This window comes from Phalacrocorax aristotelis, chromosome W (genome assembly GCF_949628215.1).
Source record: "Phalacrocorax aristotelis chromosome W, bGulAri2.1, whole genome shotgun sequence".
In the NCBI taxonomy this organism is placed as follows: Eukaryota; Metazoa; Chordata; class Aves; order Suliformes; family Phalacrocoracidae; genus Phalacrocorax; species Phalacrocorax aristotelis.
This window is the reverse complement of record NC_134310.1, coordinates 26,741,710-26,768,415: the sequence shown is the minus strand read 5'-3', so window position 1 is coordinate 26,768,415 and position 26,706 is coordinate 26,741,710. Positions and strand designations below refer to the sequence as shown.

The 26,706-nt window shown below is 47.5% G+C and overlaps 1 protein-coding gene and 1 long non-coding RNA gene across 7 annotated transcripts in view; one reads left to right on the top strand and one right to left on the bottom strand.

The window, feature by feature from the left end:
* LOC142049855 (uncharacterized) overlaps positions 1–26,706 on the top strand; it is a 704,768-nt gene that overhangs the window by 648,746 nt on the left and 29,316 nt on the right. The gene's annotated exons all lie outside the window — the stretch shown is intronic.
* Positions 108–26,706, bottom strand: LOC142049849 (excitatory amino acid transporter 4-like). Of its 6 annotated transcripts, XM_075077950.1 has the most exons (12): positions 26,184–26,698; positions 22,045–22,302; positions 21,025–21,162; positions 18,954–19,158; positions 18,060–18,102; positions 17,109–17,449; positions 14,587–14,820; positions 6,948–7,142; positions 6,376–6,510; positions 4,852–4,955; positions 2,556–2,583; positions 108–1,897 (listed from the first exon to the last, which is right to left on the bottom strand). In XM_075077950.1, exons 2-11 carry the CDS (start codon positions 22,256–22,258, stop codon positions 2,579–2,581), a joined length of 1,614 nt encoding a protein of 537 aa, XP_074934051.1. In that variant the 5' UTR covers positions 22,259–22,302; positions 26,184–26,698; the 3' UTR covers positions 108–1,897; positions 2,556–2,578. The 6 variants fall into 6 exon arrangements, with proteins under 6 accessions (XP_074934051.1, XP_074934050.1, XP_074934048.1 ...); XM_075077949.1 differs by lacking the exon at positions 2,556–2,583; XM_075077947.1 differs by lacking the exons at positions 108–1,897; positions 2,556–2,583 and having other exon boundaries at positions 4,567–4,955; positions 26,184–26,445.

The following is a 26,706-nucleotide window of genomic DNA, read 5'->3' as shown; positions in this document are numbered from 1 at the left end:
TGTACAGGACGGATCTCCAGTTATCTCTTTCTTCCTTGGGCAGAGCAAGAGAAGGACATACAATTTCAGGGCAGATCTGACTCCTGAATCAACGTGCATGTGTCACATATGTAATGTGAACATGGCCTATCATCTGAAAATCCATATTCTTCATGGATTTTCTCTCTTAAAATTAATTTTGAAGAGAAGTGCTCTAATCCAAGAGCTCCTCATGTATGTATGCATTGAGATAGCTCTTTGTTTCATCCCAAATATTGCCTATATAATCGTTAGGAATAACTCTCTCTGCAAATAGGAGAAACTCGGAAAGTTTCTGCAAGTAGAAGCAGCAGGACTGCAGTGAAGAAAAGACTGCATAAACTCTCAAGTGTGGCGATTCATGACACAGACTCCGTATTCATGCACAAGCAAAGCCAAAAGCCGTTTATTCACAAAAGAGCAGCCTTAATATAGTCTGCCTCCTGAGCTAGTATTTTTCCATTCTCGCCGCCTCTGAACGTGTTCTATCACACTAGCTCCACGTATGGTATAAACATAGATAAGCGCGCTCTCCTGCTTCGGTGCTCCAGCTGTGCCCCTGACCTTCTGTCCCACATATCAAGGCCTCAGTTCTGTGTTTTTCTGTGGGTTGTTTTTCTATCCCACGGCTTGCGCCCAATAAGGGCGATGAGATCACGGGAGGCCACATTCACTTACTCCACACTCAAGTATCAGATGATTTAAAAAGACAGTTGATAAATACTTTCAGTTAGCTACTTTTGAAGGCTGAGTTAGTACAAGGTCAGCATTGGGTTTGGAAGGAGTACAAACACTTCTGTATTCTTGGCTTAGCTCTTAAAGCCTGCCTCCTTGCCAAGTCAGATGTAGTGGGGACGTGGGTCCTTGGGATATACGCAGGGAAGTCAAAGTGGAGAATTTTCTCTGTACATTGAGAAGTTCTTGTTACATCACCGGCAGGTACAACTCAAAATTGGCATGGATTGAGCTCCTTCCTGGTAAACCTTGCTTTGGAAGATTCATTACTGAAGGAAGTAAAATAGCCTGTGTTGTTTCGAGGATGGGATTAGTTAGATAAGTCGATGTGGGCACCAAAATTGTGTGCAGCTTTACAGAGTGAGAGTTTAGTATTGCCTTTCCTTCTTGGATTAGCAACAAAAAAAATTAACTCTGTGTATATGTATGTCTGTGCACATGTGCCCCCTTCATATATGGGGGGTGTGTGTGTATGTGTATATATATGCAAATTCCTGACAATACTTTACTGTTCAGGTACTGTAAACAGATAGATAATACCAATCATAAACTGATTAACAACATGGGTAAACACCAGAGCTAAAAACTATCAGCTGAATTATGAAATTCCCCATGGGAGACTGGTTTTCAGTATTTGAAGATGAGGCCTCTACTTGTTTGTGCTCCATTAATCTTGTGTTGAAAGCAGGAAATCACAAATGGCAAGGCTTGCAGTGTACTACTTTGTGGGGCGATCTGAGATCACGTTGATGCAATGTGTTATGGAGAGCTCCTTTTGTCATATGTTTACATGTCTGCTAACAGCAACTGAAAACAGGTTAGGCTCCTGCTGAGTTTTATTAAAGTATCATTAGGATCCTTCCAGGTAGCTTTTCAAAATGATTGGGCTGGAAGGACCCTTTGCAATATTTCTAAACCAGAAAGCACGTGCATATATTATAAAGCCATAAGGGACCCTTATTATCATCTTGTTTGACTCTCTGTATAACACAAGCCATAGGACTTCCCAGGATTAATTCCCATTTGAGCTAGAGTTCAATCCAACAATCTTTTCTTCCAATTCATCTGTCAGTTTGCCCTTGATATAAAGGAAGTCTCTTCAGGATTAGAATTCAATGCTTTCTTGAAAAGTTGGACAAATAGTCTGGGGGGAAAAAAAAAGAAAAACAATGCAGCTCAATATAGTAAAATATAAATTACTAAACTTAGGTAACAATAATCAACTGCACAAACACAGGCTGGGAAATTACTAGCTAGCCAACAGTTCTGCTTAAAATGATATAGGCATCATCATGTGTTACCACGGGAGTGGAGTCAATGCTGTCATGCCGTTGTGAAAAAATAAAGCACTTTATTGGGTTTTATAAGCAGGTCTGTTCTTTATGAAGGTGTAGACTCATGTCAGCTGAGCTGTGTTAATGATAAGCTAGTGCTGTCTTAGCCCACTATAGATACAGGTTAATGCAGTGTATCTTAAAACTCTTTGATTAAGATCCAGTCTTCAGATCCAGCCATCTCATCAGAGTCTAACCTCACTAAGATTTAAGATAAGATGAACAGACTTGAATTTGCTGTATGTATGCATCATGGACAGTTATCCTGATCAGCTGATGCATGGCATGCTGTTAAACTATGGTAACTTGAGTCTAAGATCTAAATCTTAATGTACATTCTTTCCTCGGTGCTCAGCACTAATAAATCTTTAGCTGAATTGTTGTGTCAAATTTTAGTTACTCCCCTTTAAGAAAGCTGTGGAACAGCAAGGAAAAAGTCCAGATGAGAGGAACGTGAATGATTATTACCTGTGAGGGTATACTGGGTCTGTTTAGTCTAGAAAGGAGAAGAGCAGACATTATAATAGTATTCATACAAGATTAAAAAAATGCTGCAAAGAGGAGGATAATAATTCGTTATCCTGCTCACTTGCCCCCTGCTAGAGCAGATCTCTTGTCAGAATAAGCAACCTGCCTCCCACAGTCAGGAAACAGCCTGCTGCCTTAGGGTCTAAGGCCAACTACTCCCACACAGAGCTACAATACACTTCTATTAACCCTGCTCTGTTATCCACTTTCATGTGGAAGAGATGTATTTGTCCATTTCTCTCAGGTTCCCAACAATCATCCAACCCATAAAAATAGAATACTCTGCCTAGAGGACGTGGAATGTCACAGCACTGATATATAATTGTGCAATTCCTGAAAGACCAAAAAGAGCCTCAGGATCTGGCTTTGGACATCTCAAGAAATGTGTTGTAGGAAGCCTTGCTAGTGCTGGGGTGCTAAGCATGGGAGTTGTGCAGTTGTGGTTGGCAAAACTGATTCCGCTGATGCCTCTGGGGTCCTTCTTCCTGAAGTCCACTTAGGTGCATCTCTGAGTGTAAGGCTAGGGCTTCTGGATGAGAAGGATCAGTGTGGAAAGCCAGGGTAGAGGTGTTTGAGTATTATACTGGATTTGGAGTAAGGAGCAGACCTCAAGTAAAAGCTGCCCTGTTTAGATAGTTCAGCTGTGCAACAGGAGGCTGCACGACAGCTACACTGTAGTAGCCCAAAACCTGTGGATCCTTTACATATTCCTGGTTGTCTCTAGACATTCATATTCTGGATGTTCATGGACCTGGCTGTTATGGAGCAAGCCCTGCTGGTCCTGTTCACTGGAGTGAGAGATACAGGCTGTGTTCCTGGACATGCCAGGGAAGGGGGATAGAGCATGGATGAAGCAGGCTCTTGCTTGAGCCTCTGAGATGTTTCAGATGTTGTGTGGGCTTATGTCCAAGTGTGTTAAACACAAGCTAAACTCCATTTGGTAGGAACTGAGAAATTTATCCTGAATTTGTAAGTTTGGGGTCTGGCAAACTTGTACAAGTGCTGGGAAGTGCTTGGGTACTGCCTATAAATAAGGAGCTGTAGAAAGACAGATATTTTGAAGCACATTCTGGAGCAATGTGACTGAAGGGAAGTAACTTCTGAAAACAGCCAAAGATGAGCAAAGGAACAGTTTTCTTTGGAGTCTTATGATGAGGAGTGAAACTTTTCTGAGCTAATCTGGGGTGGCAGGGAGTCATTCCTGGCGTGGAGGTACCATCCAGCTCCTCAGGTGGACAAACTGTTCTTAAACTTTGCATTTCCCCTTCTGGTGTTACCAAGAGGAGAACAGCTTGCTAAAGAGAAATAAAGTTAACTGGTGTTTGGCAGAGCTTGGTAGGGGGGAAAGCTATTTCAGAGGCTGAATAATGGATATAATAAACTCTTTAGCAGCTTCCACTAATGAAAAGCCTATTGACCCCTATTTGTGCTACCAGCCAGCACAGTATGCCCTGTCCCTGCTGTATGGTCCCACATTCCTTCAGGAGCTGGGTGACTCTAGTATCTGCAGCCAGAAGGGTTGCCAGAGGAGTGAGAAGCTCTCAGGAAGCATCATCTGCATAGCTGTGCAAACACCAGGACTGTGAGTAAGGAGGACACTGTGTTTATCATAAGCAGTCTTGCCAGTGAAGAGCTGAACAGGAGTGCTGGGGGTCTCCAGAAATCTCCAAATGGCCAGTGCTAAAAGCTTTATGAGCTTGGGGGAAGCCCCTGACCAAGTGAAGGCTTTGCAGCTGTATCCTGCAGGGTGGAATCATCAAGGCAACATTTTGGTGTCAGTCCAGAAGTGGTGGCATCCCTGACCCACCCTGCCACTTAGCTCATACTTTAGCTCAGAAACAAAGGAGCTCCTAGCCAGCTCATTCACTGAGTCTTCTTTACTCAGGTCTAACTCTTGGACCCCATAAGAATGACTAAGTCAGGCTCTTGTGGAATAAAACTTTCTTCACAGTTTAATTTTCACCTCTTTAATGCCAGTCAGAAAGAGATGAGGGAGAAACAGGGTCAGGGAAGGCTGCATGTGGCAGAGGGGGGAGAAAAGTGTGCGTCTTGGAGAGTGGATCTTTCTCTGTCCTCCACTATGGACTTCTGTTTCAAGTCTTGGCTTTTTACAGCATTAATCTGCACTCTGCTGCCTGATTTCACATTGCTGTCTCACTCCTGGGGTGCCTGTGGGTGTCGTTCTGTGGGCAAACCAGGTGGGAGAGCTGCTCTTTCTCCTCTATCACAGAATTACCAAGTTCGCAGTCCTGTGCATCTAGCTCATGCCGGGAGAGATGCTCCACAATGCCAGCCCCCAGAGAATCCCCCAGGACGTTGGTGGTTGTTCTAAGGCGGTCCCTGAAAAATTAGAGAGAAAAATTAAATATAGCTTCTTAGTAACAGCTGCGGGGATGAAGACTATTTCAAGAAACATCTTCAATGAAACTTTTTCTACTTTTCAAGTCACTCTAATACTTCACACTTCAACATTGACATGAAAATGAGTCCCAAAGAGCCTTCCTTGACTGATAGCCCTGAGTACAGGCTTCACATTCATTCCTGCTCTATTGCATTCCCAGTTTCTCACTGAAAAGTTTTGAAGTTGCCACAAAATGAGGGAAACATTGTTGTGGTTCCACATGGACACTTTCCTTTCCAAAGGGCTGCTAAGGCCTTTCTGCAGACTCAGATGAGCCTCGCCACATCTGTTACGCTTGAGTTGCATTTTGTTTTACAAAAAGGGCAGAAGTTCTGGTGCAAACATATGACTTTTAGTGCTGCTGTGGAGCCACATTTCCTCAGCATGGACAGTGTACACTAAGACAAGGCACCAGATTCTTTGTGCAAAATGGCAAATCTAAAACACCCTTTGCAATGAGATATTCTCCACAACCACAACTGTATGTAAGAGCGGAAGCTATCACCAGTCTGGCAACCCATCATATCCTTAGGCAGTAACAACAGGTAAGACTTTTGGTACCTGATTGAAACCAACCTTTCTGGGTAAGTACAAGAGGTAACCTGGTGTCTTAGGAGGCAGGGCCTTTTCCAGCCAAGTCTGTTCTTATGCACAGTTCACAGGAGAAATGGAGGTGTTGGGCAAGAATGTTTCCAACTGCTCAGCCATGGCTGGGAGCAGACTTTGGCTGCTTTGGCTACAAACCAGCAATACAAGATACAGAAGAACAGAGGAAACACTGACAGTGTATTCTTGAGTCAGGATTTTGTTGTATTTCACAGAGTGAGGACTGTGCACAAATGCATTCTTCAATCTAGTTCCTGAGAGTACTCCTGTGAAGTCAATTGTCCCAAGGTTTAAAAGGGAAAGAAAGGTGAAATGGAGCAATGTAGCTGTCTAGCTGCACCTACCTAAACACTCCTCAACTTTGTACAGCCCAGTCTCATCCTACTTTCTGTGTCTGGCAGCACAGAACCATCGCTCTGCAGTGTGAATTTGTTTATTATTGGCACAACCTGTCCGTGTTGGTCTGGAAATAGTTTCTGGGTTCCTTTTAATATAAAGCAAACTAAGGACATTCTGCTTGGTGACCAGGCTGATCTACAAGTGACCTCTGATGCCTTGGGTCACTGAAGTACATGGTGAAGACTCCAGCATGGGCAGAGAGGGCTACGGTGCAAAGGTCTCATGGATACAGGTGTGTTTTAACCTTAACAATATGTTACTGAGGCTGCATGTAGCAGAAACATTGAGCGTACAAACTCTGTAAGCGCTGGCAGGGAGCACAGAGCAGTGCATGTTGCTGAGCACAAGACTTACAGAAACCAGTCCACAGCGATGATCAGTGTAATGTCTTCAGTTGGCAGCCCTACTGATGTCAACACTATAACCATAGTCACCAGTCCTGCCTGGGGAATACCTGCGGCTCCAATGCTGGCTGCCGTGGCAGTGATGCTGGAGGGAACAGGAAAGCACAGCTATTAGCAAAGGGAAGAAAAGAGGTAGTTGCATTTGCAGAAATGTCAGGTAGGAGCTCAGACTCATCATCTACAAAACATCTTGGCAGCCTTTTTGCCCTGGTCACTGAGCGGGACGGCAACACACGGGTCATCAACACAGCAGCGAGGCTCCCCCCTGCCAGGCACCCATCCATAACAGACAGTTCCAGCTAAGGGATGGCCCAGACCTGGAAATGCAATAAGGGCTCAAGTGGAGCCTCAAACGTGTGGTGCCGTATGTGCTTCTACACTTGGAGGTGTAGTACACCCTTCTTTTCCATACTTTTTTTTCCTCATTGTACTTTCTGAGATAAAGGACAACCTGAGCACACCTCAGATAAGCCAACAAAACTGAAGCCCTTCCTGTAGTCCCACAACTCTTTCAAAAGTCACCTTATTGTGATGATCTGCCCGAAGTCAAGTTCATAGTTGTTGACTTGCGCAATGAAGATGGCTGCAAGGGCCTCGTACAGAGCAGTGCCATCCATGTTAATTGTAGCTCCCACAGGCAGAACAAACCTCGTGATGCGCCTGTCCACACCATTGTTTTCTTCCAGGCACCTGAAGGTGATGGGCAGAGTCGCTGAGCTGAAAGGAATTTACAAAACAACATGAATTGAGTATATGCTGACTTTGGAAGAGAGACTAAGCCTCTTCCTGGTTTATGACCTTACCCACCTGCTTTTTCACCCTGCCATGTGAGCCAGAGGCCAGAAGCTGCTAGGAGAAAGAACAGTCTAAGCAAGGCTTCTTCAGATATAGTGCACACTGCAGTTGCACATTTAGCCATGGCTTTCCTCAGGGGGCTGGGACATGGGCTGTGTAGCCCTGAGGCTGATGATGCTGGTATAACACCAAAAGAAGGTGATTCTGGAGGATTCAGTGTACATAGGACAGAGCCTCAAGACCAAAACTCCTTTTCCAGCTATTAAAAATATTTGAGCCCTTTCTCATCCCCCTCAGTGCATAAGACAACACTGACCCATGTGTGAGAATATATCTTGCAGAGAAAGCAGAGAATTGTTTCTGAAAGAGAACACAAGCAGGAAAAATGTAGTGTGTTTCAGCGTGAGAAAGCATGTAGGAGAGACTGTTATGTGCTTGCCAGGAAATGGACATAGCAAGAAACACGGCACTTAGTGAAACAGCAGCTATCTAGAGTCCCTTGCTTTGGCCGTGTTAGTCACTGAACATATGGGTGTTTATGCCTTTGCCCAGGCCTTCTGTGAGTTTAATGCCAGCTGCATACAGTATGTGTGTCTGTGTACGTGTGACTTTGCACAGTACATGTGCAAATGTGTGTGTAAGTACATGTGTGTGAGAGGTATGTCCATGGGGAATAATGCTGCAACTCAGTGGGATTTGATATTTATCCTGATGTAGTGGTTTAGACGGCAACTCAGCCCCACACAGTCGCTCACTCACTCCCCCACTGGTAGATGGGGGAGAGAATCAGAAGGGTAACGCTCAGGGGTTGAGATAAGAACAGTTCAATAATTAAAAATTAAAAAAAAACCAACAAAAATGCAAGGGAAAGGAAAATGACGAGAGGTGCAAAACCTGGCGGGGGAGGGAAGGGAGGGGAGAGGGGAATGAACTGCCGAAACAAACTGCATGCGACGCAGACGCTCACTGCCCGCCAACCCGATGCCACGCCTCTCCAGAGCCGCAACTCCCCCCCCCTTAATATACGGGTCATGGTGTCACATGGTATGAAATGAACATCCCATTGGCCAGTTGGGGTCAGCTGCCCGGCTGTGGCCCCGCCCCCCCCAGCCTCCCGCTGACTAGGCAGAGCGCGGGAAGCTGGAAAGGTAGCCGACCCCCCCACGGTGAGGAGAATTAACCCCTTCTCAGCCAAAACCAGCACATTCTCTGCCCCTTATTCCATACCATTTACACCATGCCCAGGTCCCATACCATCCAATACAACCTTACCAACCACCACCCCTTCCCTTCCCATCCTTTAACATAATACACAGACATCAGTCCCTTAGTTTATGGACCTTCCCTGTAAAATGTCCATTAAAATGTCCATTGAGTTCACCCAGTCCATGACTCTGGGCTCCATCTGTCGTATCAGTCTTTCAGGGTGGGAGAGATGGTGTGTGGCGTTGGGTTGCTGCATACCGAGTCAGTCATTGTTCCATCACTGCTGCACTTTGCTTGTTTCACAGTTGATCTTCCATGGGCTGGGAGGCTCGTACTCTGATATCATTGATACAACACAGAGGTGACACACAATATTATATAGGAGTTCACATTGTGCCATTCAGTTCATTGGCTGTTTTTGCCCAAAATCAAATCCCCTTGAGGCACACATCGGATTTCTCCATCCTCCTGCATCACCCACCAAGGGCACCCAGGTCCTCGATCAAAAGCAATCCCATGAATGGGTTTGCCTTTGCCTGAGGTAGGAAGAACCCAGACTGTTTTGCCCAGCATACTTTTTGTGTGCACTACAGGGACTCTATCCCCTTCCACAGTATGTAGGATTTCTGACTGGGCAGGGCCAGCTCGGTTGGCAGATCCCCTCGTGTTGACTAACCACGTGGCTTTTGCTAAATGTGTATCCCAGTGCTTGAATGTTCCACCCCCCATTGCTCTCAGTGTAGTTTTTAACAGTCCATTGTACCTTTCAATTTTCCCAGAGGCTGGTGCGTGATAGGGGATGTGATACACCCACTCAATGCCGTGCTCTTTGGCCCAGGTGTCCATGAGGTTATTTTGGAAATGAGTCCCGTTGTCTGACTCAATTCTCTCTGGGGTGCCATGTTGCCACAGGACTTGTTTTTCGATACCCAGGATGGTGTCCGGGCAGCGGCGTGGGGGACAGGATATGTTTCCAGCCAGCCGGTCGTTGTTTCTACCATTTTAAGCACATGGCGCTTGCCTTGGTGGGTTTGTAGGAGTGTGATATAGTCAATTTGCCAGGCCTCCCCATATTTATATTTCAGCCATCATCCCCCATACCACAGAGGCTTTACCCGCTTCGCTTGCTTGATTGCAGTGCACGTTTCACATGCGTGGATAGCCTGCGCAATAGCGTCCATGGTCAAGTCCACCCCTCGATCACGAGCCCACCTGTATGTTGCATCTCTCCCTTGATGGCCTGAGGTGTCATGGGCCCACCGAGCTAGAAATAATTCACCCTTATTTTGCCAGTCCAGGTCTACCTCAGCCACTTCAATCTTGGCAGCCTGATCCACCTGCTGGTTGTTTCAATGTTCTTCAGTGGCCCGACTCTTGGGGATGTGAGCATCCACATGGCGTACCTTTACACCCCAGATGGGTTTGCCTCTGCGTTGCCAGTTGCTTTGCTTCCGCTGCTGTAACCAGCCCCACAGGGCATTTTGCCACCATCCAGGAGTCAGTATAAAGATAGAGCACTGGCCACTTTTCCCGTTCAGCAATGTCTAAGGCCAGCTGGATGGCCTTTACCTCTGCAAACTGGCTCAATTCACCTTCTTCTTCAGCAGTTTCTGCTACTTGTCATGTAGGACTCCATACAGCAGCCTTCCATCTCCGGTGCTTTCCCACAAGGCGACAGGACCCATCAGTGAACAGGGCATATTGCTTCTCATCTTCTGGCAGTTTTTTATACAGTGGGGCTTCTTCAGCACGTGTCACCTCCTCCTCTGGTGACAATCAAAAATCTTGGCTTTCTGGCGAGTCCATAATCACTTCCAAGATTCCTGGGCGACTGGGGTTTCCTACTCGAGCCCGCTGGGTGATCAGTGCAACCCATTTACTCCACATAGCATCAGTTGCATGGTGTGTAGAGGGGATGTTTCCTTTGAACATCCAGCCCAGCACCGGCAGTCGGGGTGCCAGGAGCAACTGTGCCTCAGTACCAACCACTTCTGAAGCAGCTCGGACCCCTTCATATGCTGCCAATATCTCTCTTTCAGTTGGAGTATAGCGGGCTTCAGACCCTCTGTATCCCCGACTCCAAAACCCTAGGGGTTGACCCCGGGTCTCCCCTGGTGCTTTCTGCCAGAGGCTCCAGGTAGGGCCATTCTCCCCGGCTGCAGTGTAGAGCACTTTTTTTACATCTTCTCCTGCCCAGACTGGCCCAAGAGCTACTGCATGAACTATTTCTCGTTTAATCTATTCAAAGGCTTGTCGTTGCTCAGGGCCCCATTTGAAATCATTCTTCTTCCGGGTCACTTGATAGAGAGGGCTTACGATCAGACTGTAATTTGGAATATGCATTCTCCAAAAACCCACAACGCCCAAGAAAGCTTGTGTTTCCTTTTTGCTAGTTGGTGGAGACATGGCTGCTATTTTGTTGATCACATCCACTGGAATCTGATGACGTCCACCTTGCCATTTGATTCCTAAGAACTGGATCTCTTGTGCGGGTCCCTTCACCTTACTTTGTTTTATGGCAAAACCAGCTTTCAGAAGGATTTGGACTATTTTCTCTCCTTTCTCAGAAACAACTTCTGTTGTGTTGTCCCACACGATGATGTCATCAATGTATTGAAGGTGTTCTGGAGCTTCTCCCTGTTCCAGTACAGTCTGAATCAGTCCATGGCAAATGGTAGGGCTGTGTTTCCACCCCTGGGGCAGTCGATTCCAGGTGTACTGGACACCCCTCCAAGTGAAAGCAAACTGTGGCCTGCACTCTGCTGCCAGAGGGATTGAGAAGAATGCATTAGCAGTATCAGTTGTGGCATACCACTTGGCTGCCTTGGACTCCAGTTCGTATTGAAGTTCTAGCATGTCTGGCACAGCAGCACTCAGTGGGGGCATGGCATTGTTCAGGCCACGATAGTCTACTGTTAGCCTCCACTCTCCGTTTGACTTCCGCACTGGCCATATGGGACTGTTAAAGGGTGAGTGGGTCTTACTGATCACTCCTTGGCCTTTTGGTTGGTGAATGAGCTCATGGATGCGAATCAGAGCGTCTCTGTTGGTGCGATATTGCCGCCGGTGCACTGTTGTGGTGGCAATCGGCACCTGTTGTTCTTTGACCGTCAGCAACCCCACAACAGAAGGGTCCTTTGAGAGACCGGGCAAGGTAGACAGCTGTTTAATTTCCTCCGTCTCCAAGGCAGCTACACCAAAAGCCCACCTGTACCCTTTTGGGTCCTTGAAATACCCTCTCCTGAGGTAGTCTATGCCAAGGATGCACGGAGCCTCTGGGCCAGTCACAATGGGGTGCTTCTGCCACTCCTTCCCGGTTAGGCTCACTTCAGCCTCCAATACAGTTAGGTCTTGGGATCCCCCTGTCACTCCAGCAATGCTGATGGGTTCTGCCCCTATATAGTTTGATGGCATTAAGGTGCACTGAGCGCCGGTGTCCACTAAAGCTTTATACTCCTGTGGGTCAGATGTGCCAGGCCATCGGATCCACACAGTCCAGTCAGCCCGGTTATCCCTTTCCTCCACCCGGCTGGAGGCAGAGACCCTCTAGTCTTGATCATGGCATTCACAATTCACTTCCTGTAAATATGAATCAATTACGCTTAGAAATGAAATCAGCACTTCTACTCCTCTGTCTGGGGACCTGCTCACTGGAAACTGGAGCAGCAGCTTTCCTGGAAGAGCTTCCCTGAGTGATTGTTCTTCCTTGTAGTTCACATAGCTGTGCCTGTAGGGTCGAGGTAGGCTTGCCATCCCACCTCATCAGGTCCTCTCCATGGTTACACAGGTAGAATCATAGGATGGCCCATGGTGTGTATCCTCTCCTTTGAGCCAAAGGACGCTTATTCCTAACAGCTGAGACACTATTCTGTCGAGGTGGGGAGCAGGACATATCTTCTTTGAGTTGATGGACCTCTCGGGATAGTTTCTCCACAGCAGAGAGTAGCGAGGAAGAGAGATTTGCTTTGTAATCCTGGAGTCTATCAATCACCTCCTCCACCATTGGTGCCTCGTTCTCTTTCCAGGACATCACTGCCAATGAGTTTGCATGCGAAGATGGTGCGCTCCGTACAAACTTCCGCCACATGGGTCGTGTGCACTCCGCTTCATCTGGATCTTTGGATGACTGTTGATCGTCCAGGTCACCATAAATCACCTCAAGCACAGCTAATTCCCTTAGATACTGGATGCCTTTCTCCATGGTTGTCCATTTTCCTGGGCGATATGTAACATATTTCTTAAAGGGATACCTTTCCTTCACTCCAGACAGGAGTCGCCTCCAGAGGCTGAGGGCTTGTGTTCATTTTCCAATTGCTTTGTCAACGCCCCCTTCCCCAGAAAGGGATCCCAGTTGTTTGGCTTCTTTTCCCTCTAGTTCAAGGCTACTGGCCCCATTATCCCAGCATCGGAGCAGCCAGGTGACAATGTGCTCACCTGAATGACAGCCGAAATCTTTTCGCATATCTCGCAACTCGCTCAAGGACAGGGACCGGGTGCTCTCTGTTTCATTTATTACTTTTTCCTCCTCTCCTCATGATGGCCCTGCTTCTCCACGACGTCCGCTTCCAATATTTCATCTTTTGTATGGGGGTGACTGATACTGGCACAGGTTGATTCTCTGGTTCAGCCACAGTGCTGGTCCTGGGGGTTTGAGTGGCCACAGTGCCTGTCAGTTTGCCTTTCAATCCAGACGCCTTCTCTTCCCTTTGGGAGCACTGAATACTGTTGAGCAGGGCTCGGTATGCATGGGCCAGGCCCCAGCATGTTGCAGTTATCTGTGTCTCTCTGGATTTCCCAGGGTAATAACATACTTTCTCCAAATATTCTACTAGTTTTTTAGGATCCTGCACTTGTTCAGGGGGTGAAACTCCAAAACACTGGGGGTGCCCACTGCCCTAGGTACTTGCCCATGCTATCCCACATGCCCTGCCACTCCTAACTATCAAGCCTTGGGGCAGATTTCTGGGTGATATTCTTAAGTTGCTTAGTCAAAACCAAAACAACATGCCCAAAAAGTAACAGTAAGTGCACCTTAACCACCCAAGGATGTTCAAGATACAAAAAGGTTGTTGTAATAGAGGCAGAGACATCATAGAACAAAGTTGCAAAGATACCATTCTGTATTTCCTCCATATAAAATATCTCAGCAGAGGAGGTATAATTGCTAATTGCCTCAGCAAGGTGGGATCCAAAGTACAGTAAGGGTTTCAGCAAAAACCCCAAATACCAGATAAAGCTGGAAACCAGTGTTTGCATAACAAATCTCATAGGCAAAATGTTAATCACAGCAGAACACAGCAGACTCAACAAACCAACATCGATCTTTAACACCAACTGCAAAAAGGACAACATGGTGCTGTGACCAGCAGCTGTTGTTATCTCCAACCCTTGAGCCCCATGTTGGGCGCCAAAAAGACTGTCGTGGTTTAGCCGGCAGCTCAGCCCCACACAGTCACTTGCTCACTCCCCCACTGGTGCGATGGGGGAGAGAATCAGAAGGGTAACGCTCGTGGGTTGGGATAAGAACAGTTTAATAATTAAAATTAAAAAAACCCTCAACAACAAATATGCAATGGAAAGGAGAACCACAAGAGGCGTGAAACCTGGTGGGGGGGGAATGAACCGCCGAAACAAACTGCACATGACGCAGCCACCCACCAACCCGATGCCGTGCCTCTCCAAGCCGCAAACTGCCCCCATTAATATACTGGTCATGGTGTCACATGGTATGGAATGAACATGCCATTGGCCAGTCAGGGTCAGCCACCCAGGCCATGGCCCCACCTCTCCCAGCATCCCGCCAACGTGGGAAGCTGGAAAGGTAGCCGACCCCCACGGTGGGGAGAATTAACCCCTTCTCAGCCAAAACCAGCACACCTGAGCTCAGCATTTCAGTGATACAAGCAGAGTCATCACCATGTTTGGTAAGGAGGAATATGGGTCATGCACTGATGGTTAGAGATGGCCCCATGATTAGGTCTCCTGAGCAGGGGAGCGGGAATTTTTCTGCTCTCAGATGAGTTTGGCTGGACCAGTGCAAAAAGCTGCTAGTGCTAGAAATTGTGAGACTGCAGTGCTGCACTGAGGGCAATGGAGTGCTGAGAAGCAGCCCCAAAGTATCCACACCAGCCCCAACCCTACTCCTGTGTAGCTGTCATACCTTGAGGAGGTGCCCAGGGCTGTGATGAGGGCCTGCAGAAGCCCTGCAATGAATACCCAGGGGTTTCTGTGAGTGACGATGAAGTAGAGCAGTGGCAGGATGCAGAGAGCATGAATGAGGAGTCCAACGATGACGGTGAGCGTGTACATCCCCAGCTGGCCTCCCATCACTGCTAGGTCATCCATCTCCAGGATTTTGCCAGCAATTAAAAACATGATTCCAACTGGGGCATACCTGTGGCAGAAACACAAGGCTGAAGCTCAGAACTGGCGCCAACACTCTCACACCAACTTTAATGCATGCTGTCTGGACAAATCCCCAATAAGCCAGCACACCAGAAGTGCTCACTGAGCCCAATCGTTGGATGATACTGCTGGTTTCTTTTCTGGAAACCTAGAGAGAGCTGGGACTTGTTCATCATATGGTAAAAAACCAGCACTTGCTGCACTGTTGGGTACTCCCTGCACTCTGTTGTGAGCACAGCTTGGGCACTGGTGGAGGTTTCCTCCTCCTTCTGGGTTCCCTACATGTTTCCACAACACTCCTTGTAGAATTGATAGGGGAGGTTATGTAGAGGAGTCTTCAGAGTTCCTTCCTTTTCTAACAGAACTTGGGCTAAGAGTGTGCTTTTTTACTGAGGCACAGGGAAGTATAGGAGAAACAGGGAATCGGGGAGTAAAAGCATAGGCTCTGGGATATCAGCCTTGCTATCTGTTCAGACATTGACATTTAAGGAATAGGAACATATAGGGAATCCAGATCTGGTGTAGCAAGGGCTGGGCACACACACCTGTGAAAGCAGCCATGGCTTATATGAAAACCCATTCTGAGGTACACTGCTACCCTTTCCATTCCTTAAGGCTTTTTTCTCCCTCCATAACAATGCATATCATGAGCAGCAGTGAGGCTCCACAGAAAGGAAGCCATAACACAGAAATGGAGAATATCATGGGCACTAAACTAAACATGGACAAATAACTGGACCAAAGAAAATCCAGCTCCATGGCCACACCTCTCAGGGCTTGGCCTCTACAGCTGAAGAGCTCACATGCAATTCATGCACAAGGCTCAGAGGTCCATATGCCAAACTCCAACTTATCCTGGGAGGTTTGGAAAAGTTTCAGGAAAGGATTTCACAAATATTTCATTTCCTTTGACCTTTCTCTTAGAAGATATTCTTGGCTGCAGCTAGTGAGCAGAGCTCCCCAGGAAAAACAAGCTCCTGGGAGATGCTCTGCAGACTGTGGCATCAGGAAGGAGCGCTGGGCTGCAGCTGACAGTCCTGCCTCCTATGCCAGCAGGATTCTGTAAGTCAGGAGGTCTCTCCAGACACTACCTACTGTATGTGCACAGGCAGTTTTCTGAGTGTAACCAATGTGCTATACATCAACACCCTGCCTTCCTTCACTGCAAGGGGCAGCTGAAGGAAGGGATGTTGAAGTCACCTTCAAATTGTCCCTGGGAGTAGTGTGCAGGTCTGCTTGTTCCACTGTGCTTGTGCTCTCCCTTCTGTGCCTTCAGGCTACTCTTATCTCTTCTTAGGAAAGCAAGGCCCCAAGTTCTGGCTCATCTGTGGAGGAAAAGAGCCCAGAGGGGCTGGGGCTCCCCAACACTCTGCTATGAGCTCAGGGTTGTTCTTCCCCTTTGTGCCTTTCTGTGTAAGGCCTGTCCCCCGTACCCAGGATGTTGCTCTGAAGTCAAAGACTGTGACTAGAAGACCAGAGAGTGGAAGCTAGAGTGATCTAAAACGGGAGAGGGTGCGGAGCTGACAGATCTCCCTCCCTCTCAGACACTCCCATGTATTCTGCCAGCGCCTGCATCTCTCCTGTCTCGCAGTACCTACCACAAACTCCTATTCAGACATTGACACCTAGATGGGTAAAGAGCATAAACCAACAAGATTCAGTAAAATGCTGCCTTCTGGAGAAGACTCATCTCAGCAATGCCTTGCTTATCTGGACCATGTAGAACAAGCAGCCTTACACAGAAAGCAACAAGCAGCTGAGCTCTAGAGGAGTTGGGATCTGGGAGACCTCAAATTGAAAGGCAGTAACTTTGAGTTGACCTTGTCAACCCAGCTCAGTTCTCAGAGCTAATGCATACAGATGCCACCCTGAGTAGCAGGAAAGCGGCAATAGGTTATTGAGATTCATAGCTAAGTCAGACTCCTGGAACATAGCTGGAAGGAAAGCTTTTGGTGGGAAAGCCTCACACCCTACCCCTGTTGGTAAGGCTAAGAGATCTTCCACTCCAGCTCTCTGGTCTTCCAAGGATATTTCCAGCAGCCTCAAGGAAAGCAAGTCCTGGTGTACCTGATATTTCTAAGGTAAAAACAAAAAACAGGAAATGAAATGTAAACAAATATCCCATCCAGACTTTTCCCTCCATCCTGATGGAGCCAAAGGAGAGCTGTGCCCATCTGCTTTTCCTGTACATGTCATCCTTAAAGCTACCCCACTTCTCATCAGGTCAGCGGAAACTGCACCTGCAGACCTCCTGCTCCAACCGGCCGTGCTCCTCACCAGATGATAATGGCCACCAGCCTCATGATGGCTTCGTTGAGGCAGTTAAAGAATTCCCGCAGGGCCCGTCCCTTCTGCTTCATGCTGCCGATCACCAAACCGAAGCACATGGAGAACACTACCAGCCCCAGCGCGTTCACCCCATTGGCTGAGCCTGGGATGGGAATGACTTCTTCAAATGTCAGCACCTCGGAGATGGTCCCCAGGGCATGAGTGAAGTTCTCCAGGATGCCAGTGAAGTTCTCAGGCACAGGGATCTGAGTGGTTGTCACACCTGCTGTGACATTGCTGCTGTGGAGGATGGTTCTGGTGAAGACCCTGGTGCTGTACTGCGTCTTGTACTGAAAAGACACACATTCTCAGATGTACTCGCAGGCCCTGGTTCAGGAGCTCAGGACAACATGCTATGCTTTTGCATCCCTTCCTAAAGAAAGGAGAGTGCTGCAAGTTCACTGCTGACCTGTGGGGGAACTTGCCTGTTCTCAAACTCCCTAGCTTAGTACTTTCATCAAAAAGTTCATAGAGCTGAAGGTCAAAAGAGACCACTGGAGCATCTCACATCCCTAGGACCGAGATTATTCTGGCTTCTCTGATAACTCTTTGTATTGCTTCCAAGGACACTAGCACTTCAGAAGAGACAAATCCTTGGAGAATCTGCTCACATTTCACTGCCAGTCCAAGACTGCTACCTGAGATCACATAAACCCTTCCTGACTCTGAGTGTGGGATGGGATGGAGGTTGAAGCCCCCATCTACAGACAGCTTGAAAAGCTTGCGTGGGGGGTGCTGTAATACAGACTAATGACTGCAACGCCTCCTGGAGCAGTCAGGCTTGGGGAAGTGTGACGGCAGTATAAAGAAATTGCTACTCTATCCCTCAGAGAAGTAGGCTGCACCATGGTCTGGGGCAAGGGCGCAAAGGGGAGTGATAGGCCAGGTGGGATTTCATACCTGTTTGAAGCAGGCTTCTACCAGGTTGGGTGGGAACATATTCCTGCAGTAGATAAAACAAGGAAAGAGTTATTGTCCTGTTTGACTAGCAAGAAAATATGGGCTTCCTGGCCAACACTTCTGTCCTGGCGCAGTGTCTCAGGTCACAACTCTCACAATGCCAGCTCAGGCTACAGAGCAGATGGGCCCTTTCTCTCTGACTGACAGAAGATAAAAATATGCTCATCTGGAGCAAGGCACCCTCCTGCATCTTTTCAGACTCCAGAAGAGTGTATTTCAGGTATGTGGAAAGAGACTACACACATACAGCACTAGGATACGGGTTCATTGTAAAAGCATCATCAAACCCAACTGAACCTGGAAACAATACCATATTACAATTTTTAATATACTGTCTTGCTCTCAGCCTTATCTCTACAGCTGTCATTTGAGCTCTCTGTTATGTTGTACCTTAGAAACAGCTTTATACCACCTGAAAAGGTACATCTTTGCAATTCACTGTGTAAGGTCACAGCAAGGGAGGGAGAGACAATGTCTTGGGAACCACTTCCTCGATTTCCTTGGGTCAGTGAAGATGGATAGTTGGAGTAGCCTTTGCTGAAGGGCATGTAGTTATTGATAGTTTTCATTACTTGTTTTGCTGAGCATACCCTGGCCTCTTGCATTAATACCTCTAACAGAAGGGCTGGACTCCAGAGCTCCAGGCCAAGCGTTCAATTTCAGAGTGGCAAAGCCAGTTAGCTAGACTGAGCTACAAGTAGTAGGCTGGGTAGACTCAGCCATAAAGTAGTAGTACTTTATGTATATATACTCAGTATACTCAGCCCCGTAGTAGTATGGGGGAATATAATCTCACTGACATGGTCTCAGTGTGAGAACATCTTGTTCACCTACCTCACCAAGTCCATGAAGGCATCTGTGGTCTGCACCTGCTCAATTCTGCCTTCTCGGTGAAGCTTTTCCTTAGATCCTTTTCCTGGGTGGATGATGATCACCATGAGGATGCCAATGAAAACTGCTATGATCGTGGTCACCATGTAGTAGACGACAGCCCGCATCCCCATCTTCCCTGAGGCTCTGCCATCCAGCGAGGCCATTCCTGGGGAGTAACACAGAGAGACAAGGTGAGAAGGTCTATTGTCTTGGAGGGAAGGGGGGAGCCCGAGGAAGATTCAAAGTGTGCAGGGCACATGCGTGAGTTGGATGAGGAGCTGGGGTCTCTAAGGAAGCACAGCATACAGGGGCAGACTTTCGAGCTCCAAAGTGATGTGGATATGGGAGAACGTGGCTTGTGGTTATGAGGAAGCATAGCACTGATGGGTCTTAGGCTGCATTTGGAAATACAGCAATTTCCTCCTAAAGCTCTCAGAAGGGTAATAATCCTTTCCTAGTACATTGGACCTTTAAGTCCCTAATGGTGGGATGTTTCAGCAGGTGGAATGCCTTGCTGTCCCTTCCTTTGTCTGAAAGCTTGGCAGGGGCAAGGGGAGCAGTTCATTGCAATGTTAAACCCTATGGTCTTGTCCAAAGGGACTGGGGTGGAGATTGTAATGGAAATACCTTTAAATTGTTGTAACCCATGATTTGAGTTGCATGTTATAGGAATTACTATAGCAGGAACCACCCAAAATAGCAGAGGACAAGTCTTACAAGCAGCAGTGACCCAACCTGAGCTGGCTTTGGTGCCCCATAACTCCACGCAACACCCCACCTCTCTTGCCCTGAGTGACCACCAGAACAGACAGAGCCCAAAGTCATGGACTAAATTAGCTCAGTGGTCATTTGGGGACATTTTACAGACATTTTATGGACATTCTACAGGGATGGTCCATAGACTAAGGGAATGATTTCTGTGTATTATGAAAGGATGGGAAGGGGGGTGGTGGTTAATGAGGTTGTATTGGATAGTGTGGGACCTAAGCATGATGTAAATGGTATGGAATAAGGGGTGGAGAATGTGCTGGTTTTGGCTGGGATAGAGTTAATTTTCTCCATAGAGCTAGTGTGGGGCTGTGTTTTGGATTTGTGCTGGAAACAGTGCTGATAATACAGGGATGTTTTCACTCCTGCTGAGCAGGGCTTACACAGAGTCAAGGCCTTTTCTGCTGCTCACCCCACCCCACCAGTGAGTGGGCTGGGAGGGCACAAGGGGTTGGGAGAGGACACAGCCAGGACAGTGACCCCAACTGACCCCAGGGCTGTCCCACACCTTATGATGTCCTGCTCAGCACATAGAGCTGGGGGAAGAAGAAAGAAGGGGAGAAGGTTTGGAGCGACGGCATTTGTAACCATTGCGTGTGATAGAGCCCTGCTGTCCTGGGGCTGGCTGAACACCTGCCCGTGATGGGAAGTAGTGAATGAATTCCTTCGTTTGCTTTGCTGGTGTGCGCAGCTTTTGCTTTACCTATTGAACTGTCTTTATCTCAACCTGAGTTTTCTCACTTTTACTCTTCTGATTCTCTCCCCCATCCCACCAGGGAGAGTGAGCGAGCAGCTGTTTGGGGCTTAGTTGCTGGCTGGAGTTAAACCACGACACTTCTATGAGGACCTGGATGAAACAAGCTCTCCAGCCAGTGATCAACTCCAGCTCTTTTGGATGGACATGAATTAACTTTCCCTGGGCTGGAGGAAACCTGAAGCTGACTTGGGCAACAAACTTCTTGACGTTTGAGGTTATGTAGGATGAAATCCTTGTTAGTGCTCAAGTGTTGAGCATTAGAAACATCACATTGTGTCCTCTCTAGTCTTCTGAGAAAGCACAAGGCCTTCTGCTTCTCTTCCCCACTACTGAGCCAGCAGGGCTATGAGTGTGAATCATGTTCACTACAGCTGTAGGTTCAGGCTTGTCACTATTAGCCAAGCTAATCCAAGCACCTCCAGGGCACAGAGGGGTACTCCAACAACAGCTAGCATCTGTCATTGCTGGTTATTGCTGTGGCTGAAATCAGCAGAAAGCACTTCTCACCTGTAATCAAGCTAGAGACAATGAGAGGAAGAACCAACATCTGGAGCATACGCATCAGCAGCTCGCCGGGGAAGGAGAAATACTTGATCTGGCGATAGGTCAGCTGGTAGGGCCGGAGGGAAAATGCCAGGATGATCCCTGTGGATCAGCAAGGGGCGAGAATGGAAATAGAACAGTGTGATCCAGTGCTCTGTCCCTCAGCCCCACAGCTGGCTTTTCTCTTTCTCACCCTCTTTCAGCTCCTCTTCTCCCCAAAGGAGCAAAAGCTCTTTCTTTTTCTAAAAGTCTATGATCCAGTTTTTACTGTATGCTTTCTCTCCCTCTGTCATATTTATATGCACAGGACCCTTAGGCTAAACCACAGGTCTCCTTGTTGCTCTGTCTTCTGCTCCTCTGGGGTCTGTTCCCAGGAAGCTCATGAACACAAAAATGCTGTGACCGGAGATATGATCTCCCAGCCAAACCTATCTGTGACTACACAGTTCAGAGACTTTGTCCACCCACCTCTTAAAGCTGAGTTCAGCCAGTGAGTTAGAGACGTGAAGCCTGGATCAAAAGCTAGGGACAATCCACTACCTGCTGGGCAGATTTAGTTTACATTGTGCCCAGTGCATCGTTGATCCTTTGCATCAGTTCCCCCTTCTGGAACTGTCAGGATAAAGCTGTGGGATGAATCTGAAGGCCCCTGTGCCTGTAGCTGCACTCACAAGAAGCCTCTGAACAAGCCTGGATGATTTTTTATGAGGATTGATAGAGGCGGATCATCAAACCCATTCTGTTGTAGACTGTTCCTAAGCTGCAGCCAGAAAGGATCAACAAGGACTCCATCACACAAGCTCTCTGCAAGGTCTGTTGTCCTTGGACACAAAAGTGCTTCTGATTTACACAGCATTTTGAGCTGTCAGCTCATCAGCTTCACCTCCCCAGCCAAATCATTATGATAAAATAAAACCTTTGTATAACAAACAAACTTTTCCCCATATTTATAAACGGTGCTCAGTGTTGTCACCAGCTCCATACCTAGTAAGACTGCAGCAATGGTGAAGAGGACAAAGGCATTTCTTCTGAAGAAGCTTTTAGCACTGTCGGCAGTGATACTGTGCATTCGCTTCTTGGCCCGCGCTGCCCGCTTCTGCACTGCCTGCCAGAAGCGCTGCACCCGGCTCTCGGCATTGAGCCGCTTGTCTGCATCCTCGTTGAGGAACAGGCTGTTGATGTGGCTCTGCTCGCTCATGGTCAGCACGGCTGCTCAGTCCCCAAGGCACAGCTCTGCCTATGCTGGGCAAGGAGAAGCACAGGAGGGAAAGCGTAAGCTGCAGCACCTGACACCTTGCCTTCATTTTTAGGTAATTTCCCTGGGGCCCTGAGCAGGTTTATTTAGAGTTGATTAATAAGCTCCTCTGCAAGGAGCAGACCCCGGGGAAAGATATCTAAAGGGCTGCCAGGGTCTTGTCATGACCACTCTGGTGTCTCTGGAGAAGCTCTGGCCTCTGTAGTACCCAACCTGCACCGAGGAGTGGCTTGTGGTGGAACTGGGCAGCCAGAAAGGGCTCCACATTCACCTAGGCTTGTTCTTAGGAGTTTTATCAGTTTGGACAGGAATTAATTTTTATCACCTTGCAATAAAAGCAGTTCCTGTATACAAACTGTTCCAAACAAGACTAAGCAGCAAACAACATTTCTGACATAACTTCTAGATGGACAGGCCTCTACCAGAACAGCTTTCTCCATGACAGCCAGCAGCACCAGCTGTTTCTGCAGTAAAGAACATAATCCCTTTGCCTTCTGTGGAGCCTGAGGATAATGCTTTACTGACTTTTCTTTGAAGCACAATAGGACTTTCAAGTAGTATCTCTTGTTAGACTCCACTGACGGGGTTAACTTGCTGTCCTGTCTTCACAAATACTAAGATTGAGATCAAACCTACTCCAAAGAGGTAAAGAAAGGACCAGTTCTGTGCTATTACCTACTGCCTTCAAGGCCTGGAGCAGCCTACTGTTCTTTAACTGTTTATTTTTTACTATTATATCCATATTCCTCAGAACAAAACCCAATGGGGGCTGCACAGACATTCCAGTCCACTCTGGAGTGCTAAAAGGCACCAGCAATCCAACACTTCTTATCATTAGGAGGATTATCGCCTGACTATGCAGGTGCCATTTTCCTATTGTCACCATGCCTTGACAGATACAAGGTCTGAAAACAATTCTTGTTCCCAGGAGTTTGCAAAGAAAATGCAAGTCTAGATGAAACCAAAGAAGAACAAAGTCACATTAGAACATCAGCAGGTGCTGAAAGACCTTTCTTTGGTGTTGCAAGTCAAATAAGAGCTACTCCATTTGCAATCCTAAATTTAAGTCACAGAAACCATCACAACTGGGATTACATTCTCTATAAAATATGCATCTAGTGTCTGCCATTTGGAGCCAGATAAATGCTTATCATGAATTGGAGACATCACCTTAGAGAGGAATTGGTTCATGGTACAACATTGCAAGGTCATTTCCAACAGACAGATGGAGGAAAACCTCCATTCTGATAAAAGATTTGATTGCACAGATGCTAATGCCTTCATGAGATGGAAGTGGAGAGTCACCTGAGGTGGCCCAGCCAAGTCACTCTAAGCCCTCCCAAGGCTCAGCTGTTTGAAGGCAAAGATTCTGGGCTCTTGCTGCAGGAACCTTGCAGCGCTGCTGCGGTCACCCAAGCTGTTGGATCAGCAAACAGCATTCTGTGGATTTTGGTTGGCTGATTCCAGCTTGATCACATACTCACTTATTACACCACCCTGATTTTATCTGTTGATGGAGCCAATATACATCAGACTGGGTAAAAACTGCTTGTCTTCCTCCTTTTCACTGCCAGTTCTCCTACTTTTCACAGCTATGCATGAGAGAAAGAAACTGCAATTTATATATTCCTTCGGTTCATTGAGTTTTTGCCCCCTGAACTCCACAGTAGGTTAAGAAAGTATGGATTCAATCCCCTGTGCCCTAGAATAGACTTGTGTTATTTATTTAGTAGCCTCCCAGATATAGGGTTGGACAAACAAAATTATTAGCTGTCAGGTTCCAATGAGCCAGGACTTTCATACATCTTGTATCCTCCTGTCTAGCCAGTTACTGGCATCACTGGCCCTACAAGGAAGAGGACACCCCTCAGATCTCACTCTGCCATCATGGACTCACTGAATAATCCCTTTTGTGATCCATCTTATCTTCTTTTGCCTGCAGGATTTCCAGAAGCTTGTCCCAGAGTTTACTGCCCTTATGGTGAGAAAAGTAATTGCAGTGTCAGCGGCTGGAGGGGTAGAATAGAATAAATAGACTCTTTCAGCTGGAAGGGACCTACAATGATCATCTAGTCCAACTGCCTGACCAGTTCAGGGCTGATCAAGTTAAAGCTTGTTATTAAGGGCATTGTCCAAATGCCTCTTAAACACTGACATGCTTGGGGCATTGACCGCCTCTCTAGGAAGCCTGTTCCAGTGTCTGACCACCCTCTCAGTAAATAAATGCTTCCTAATGTCCAGCCTAAACCTTCTCTGGCACAGCTTTGAACCATTCCCACACATCCTGTCCCTGGATCCCAGGGAGAAGGGATCAGCACCTCCCTCTCCACGTCCCCTCCTCAGGAAGGTGCAGAGAGCGATGAGGTCACCCCTGAGCCTCCTTTTCTCCAAAGGAGACAAACCCAGAGTCCTCAGCCACTCCTCAGAGAACATACCTTCCAGCCCTGTCACCAGCTTTGTTGCGTTCCTCTGGACACATTCAAGGACCTTCACATCCAGAACGGCACACAGTGCTCCAGGTGAAGCCGTACCAACACTGAATACAGCTGGATAATCCCCGCTCTTGACCAGCTGGCTGTGCTGTGTTTGATGCACCGCAGGATGCGGTTTGCCCTCTTGGCTGCCAGGGCACATGGCTGACTCCTCTTGAGCCTGCTGCCGACCAGCACCCCCACATCCCTTTCTGCAGGGCTGCTTGCCAGCCACTCCTCTCCCCAGTGAGTCTTGTGCCCACTGTTACTCCCTTGCAGGGGCACAATCCGGCATTTGGAATTGTACAGTTTCATCCCATCAATCACTGCCCAATGCCCCAATATATCGATCCCTTGGCAAGGCCTCTTGTCCCTCCAGAGAGTCAACAGCCCCTCCCAGCTTGGTATCGTCAGCAAGCTTGCTAATGGGACATTCAACTGTGGCCTCCAGATCAGGGATCAAAATAGTGACCAGCACTGGCACTAGGGCTGAGCCCTGAGGAACACCGCTGGTGACCGGTCACCAGACCCATGGAGCCCCATTCGCTACAAGCCTTTGAGCCCTGCCATCCAGACCGGTCTTCACCCAACGCACCATCAACGTGTGCATCCTACAGCTGGACACCTTCGCCAGAAGGATGCTGTGACAGACAGTGCCAAAATACTTACTAAAATCCACAAGAACGACCTCCACCCCCTTCCCTCCATCCACAGGGTACGGACCTAGATAGCCTAGAAGGATATCAAATTGCTTACAGAGGGCTTTCCCTTTGTCAACCCATGTTGTTTGTGCCTGATGATGGCATTATTCTTTATATGCCTTTCAATATTACTCAGTATAATCTTCTCCATATTTTTTCCAGGTGCTGAGGTTAGACTCACAGCTCTGTAGTTCCCTGGATCTTCCCTCTTGCCCTTTTTGTAGATTGGAATAATGTTGGCCAGCTTCCACTCAGTGGGAATGCGGTGTGACTTCTTACAGCAGAATGGATTACCACCTAAGGCAATCAGTTCTAAAAGCAGAACCACCAAACAAAGTTTCAAGCCCCAAAAACTCTCTTCCGTACTCCCAAACCACTCACTCTTCATCAAACAACCCAGCACACCTTAGTAAGGTGAAGTGCTAACTTACTTTGCCATGCAAAGCTATCGTCGCTTTAGTGAAGTGAAAACAGTCACACTGACGGCTCTGAAATCACCCATCTGCTACACACAGACCAGACTCCCCATTTGCCACGGTGACTTGAGAAGACCCACACTGAACCAGGAGTACAGAAATGCAGACTCACCTCTCCTCCAAACTTTGCCTTTCTTAGAGTTGGACCATACCACAACAACGGCACGAATTCCTGTATAGGGAAAGTGGAAGCAGAACTCACACATATTAAGGGACTCACCTGCTCTTTTCTCCAAATGTCTCCTCCTCCACGTGCACTAGAAAATGTATTTTTGTGCAAAACAAAATGAAATTTCTAGTTTGATATGGGAAAGTTCAGGATTAGTCATCTGATCCCATGTTCCACCATATGCTCAGCAGCCTTCTCAGAGCAAAACTTATTGCACAGAAGGAACTCGCCAGCAGAACTTGCTCCTGTTGATGTCCCCACCCTCTTGCTGACTTGCTCCCTTTCTCCATATGCATATTTTGCAATATAGCAGCCCCCTCCACAGCACATTCCCTCTGTGTCACTGGCCTGAAATTGTGTAAATATTCTTGATTGCATCAGCTGGAAATTCTCAGACTGCTGCAGTAAGTCATCAAAATACTCATGCACATTAACAGTCTGGCAATGGCTTGGATTTGCCTTCTTGTGAGGAAGAAGGTGGCTTTGCTCTCTTGATGAAGGTTCTTCCTTGGTGAAGGCTGCTTCTCCAGGCTCCACTCTCCCAGAAGCACTGAGATATTTGAGAGCATTTTTG

What these genes read in the sequence shown, in the direction of transcription:
- LOC142049849 (XM_075077947.1), bottom strand. Translation starts at nt 22,258, where the DNA reads ATGAGCGAGCAGAGCCACATCAACAGCCTGTTCCTCAACGAGGATGCA. An exon ending in TAGAAGCCTGCTTCAAACAG is followed by an intron (nt 17,450 to 18,059) that starts GTATGAAATCCC and finishes GTGTCTTTTCAG; the next exon opens with TACAAGACGCAGTACAGCAC. An exon ending in ATCGCTGTGGACTGGTTTCT is followed by an intron (nt 4,956 to 6,375) that starts GTAAGTCTTGTG and finishes CTAATTTTTCAG; the next exon opens with GGACCGCCTTAGAACAACCA.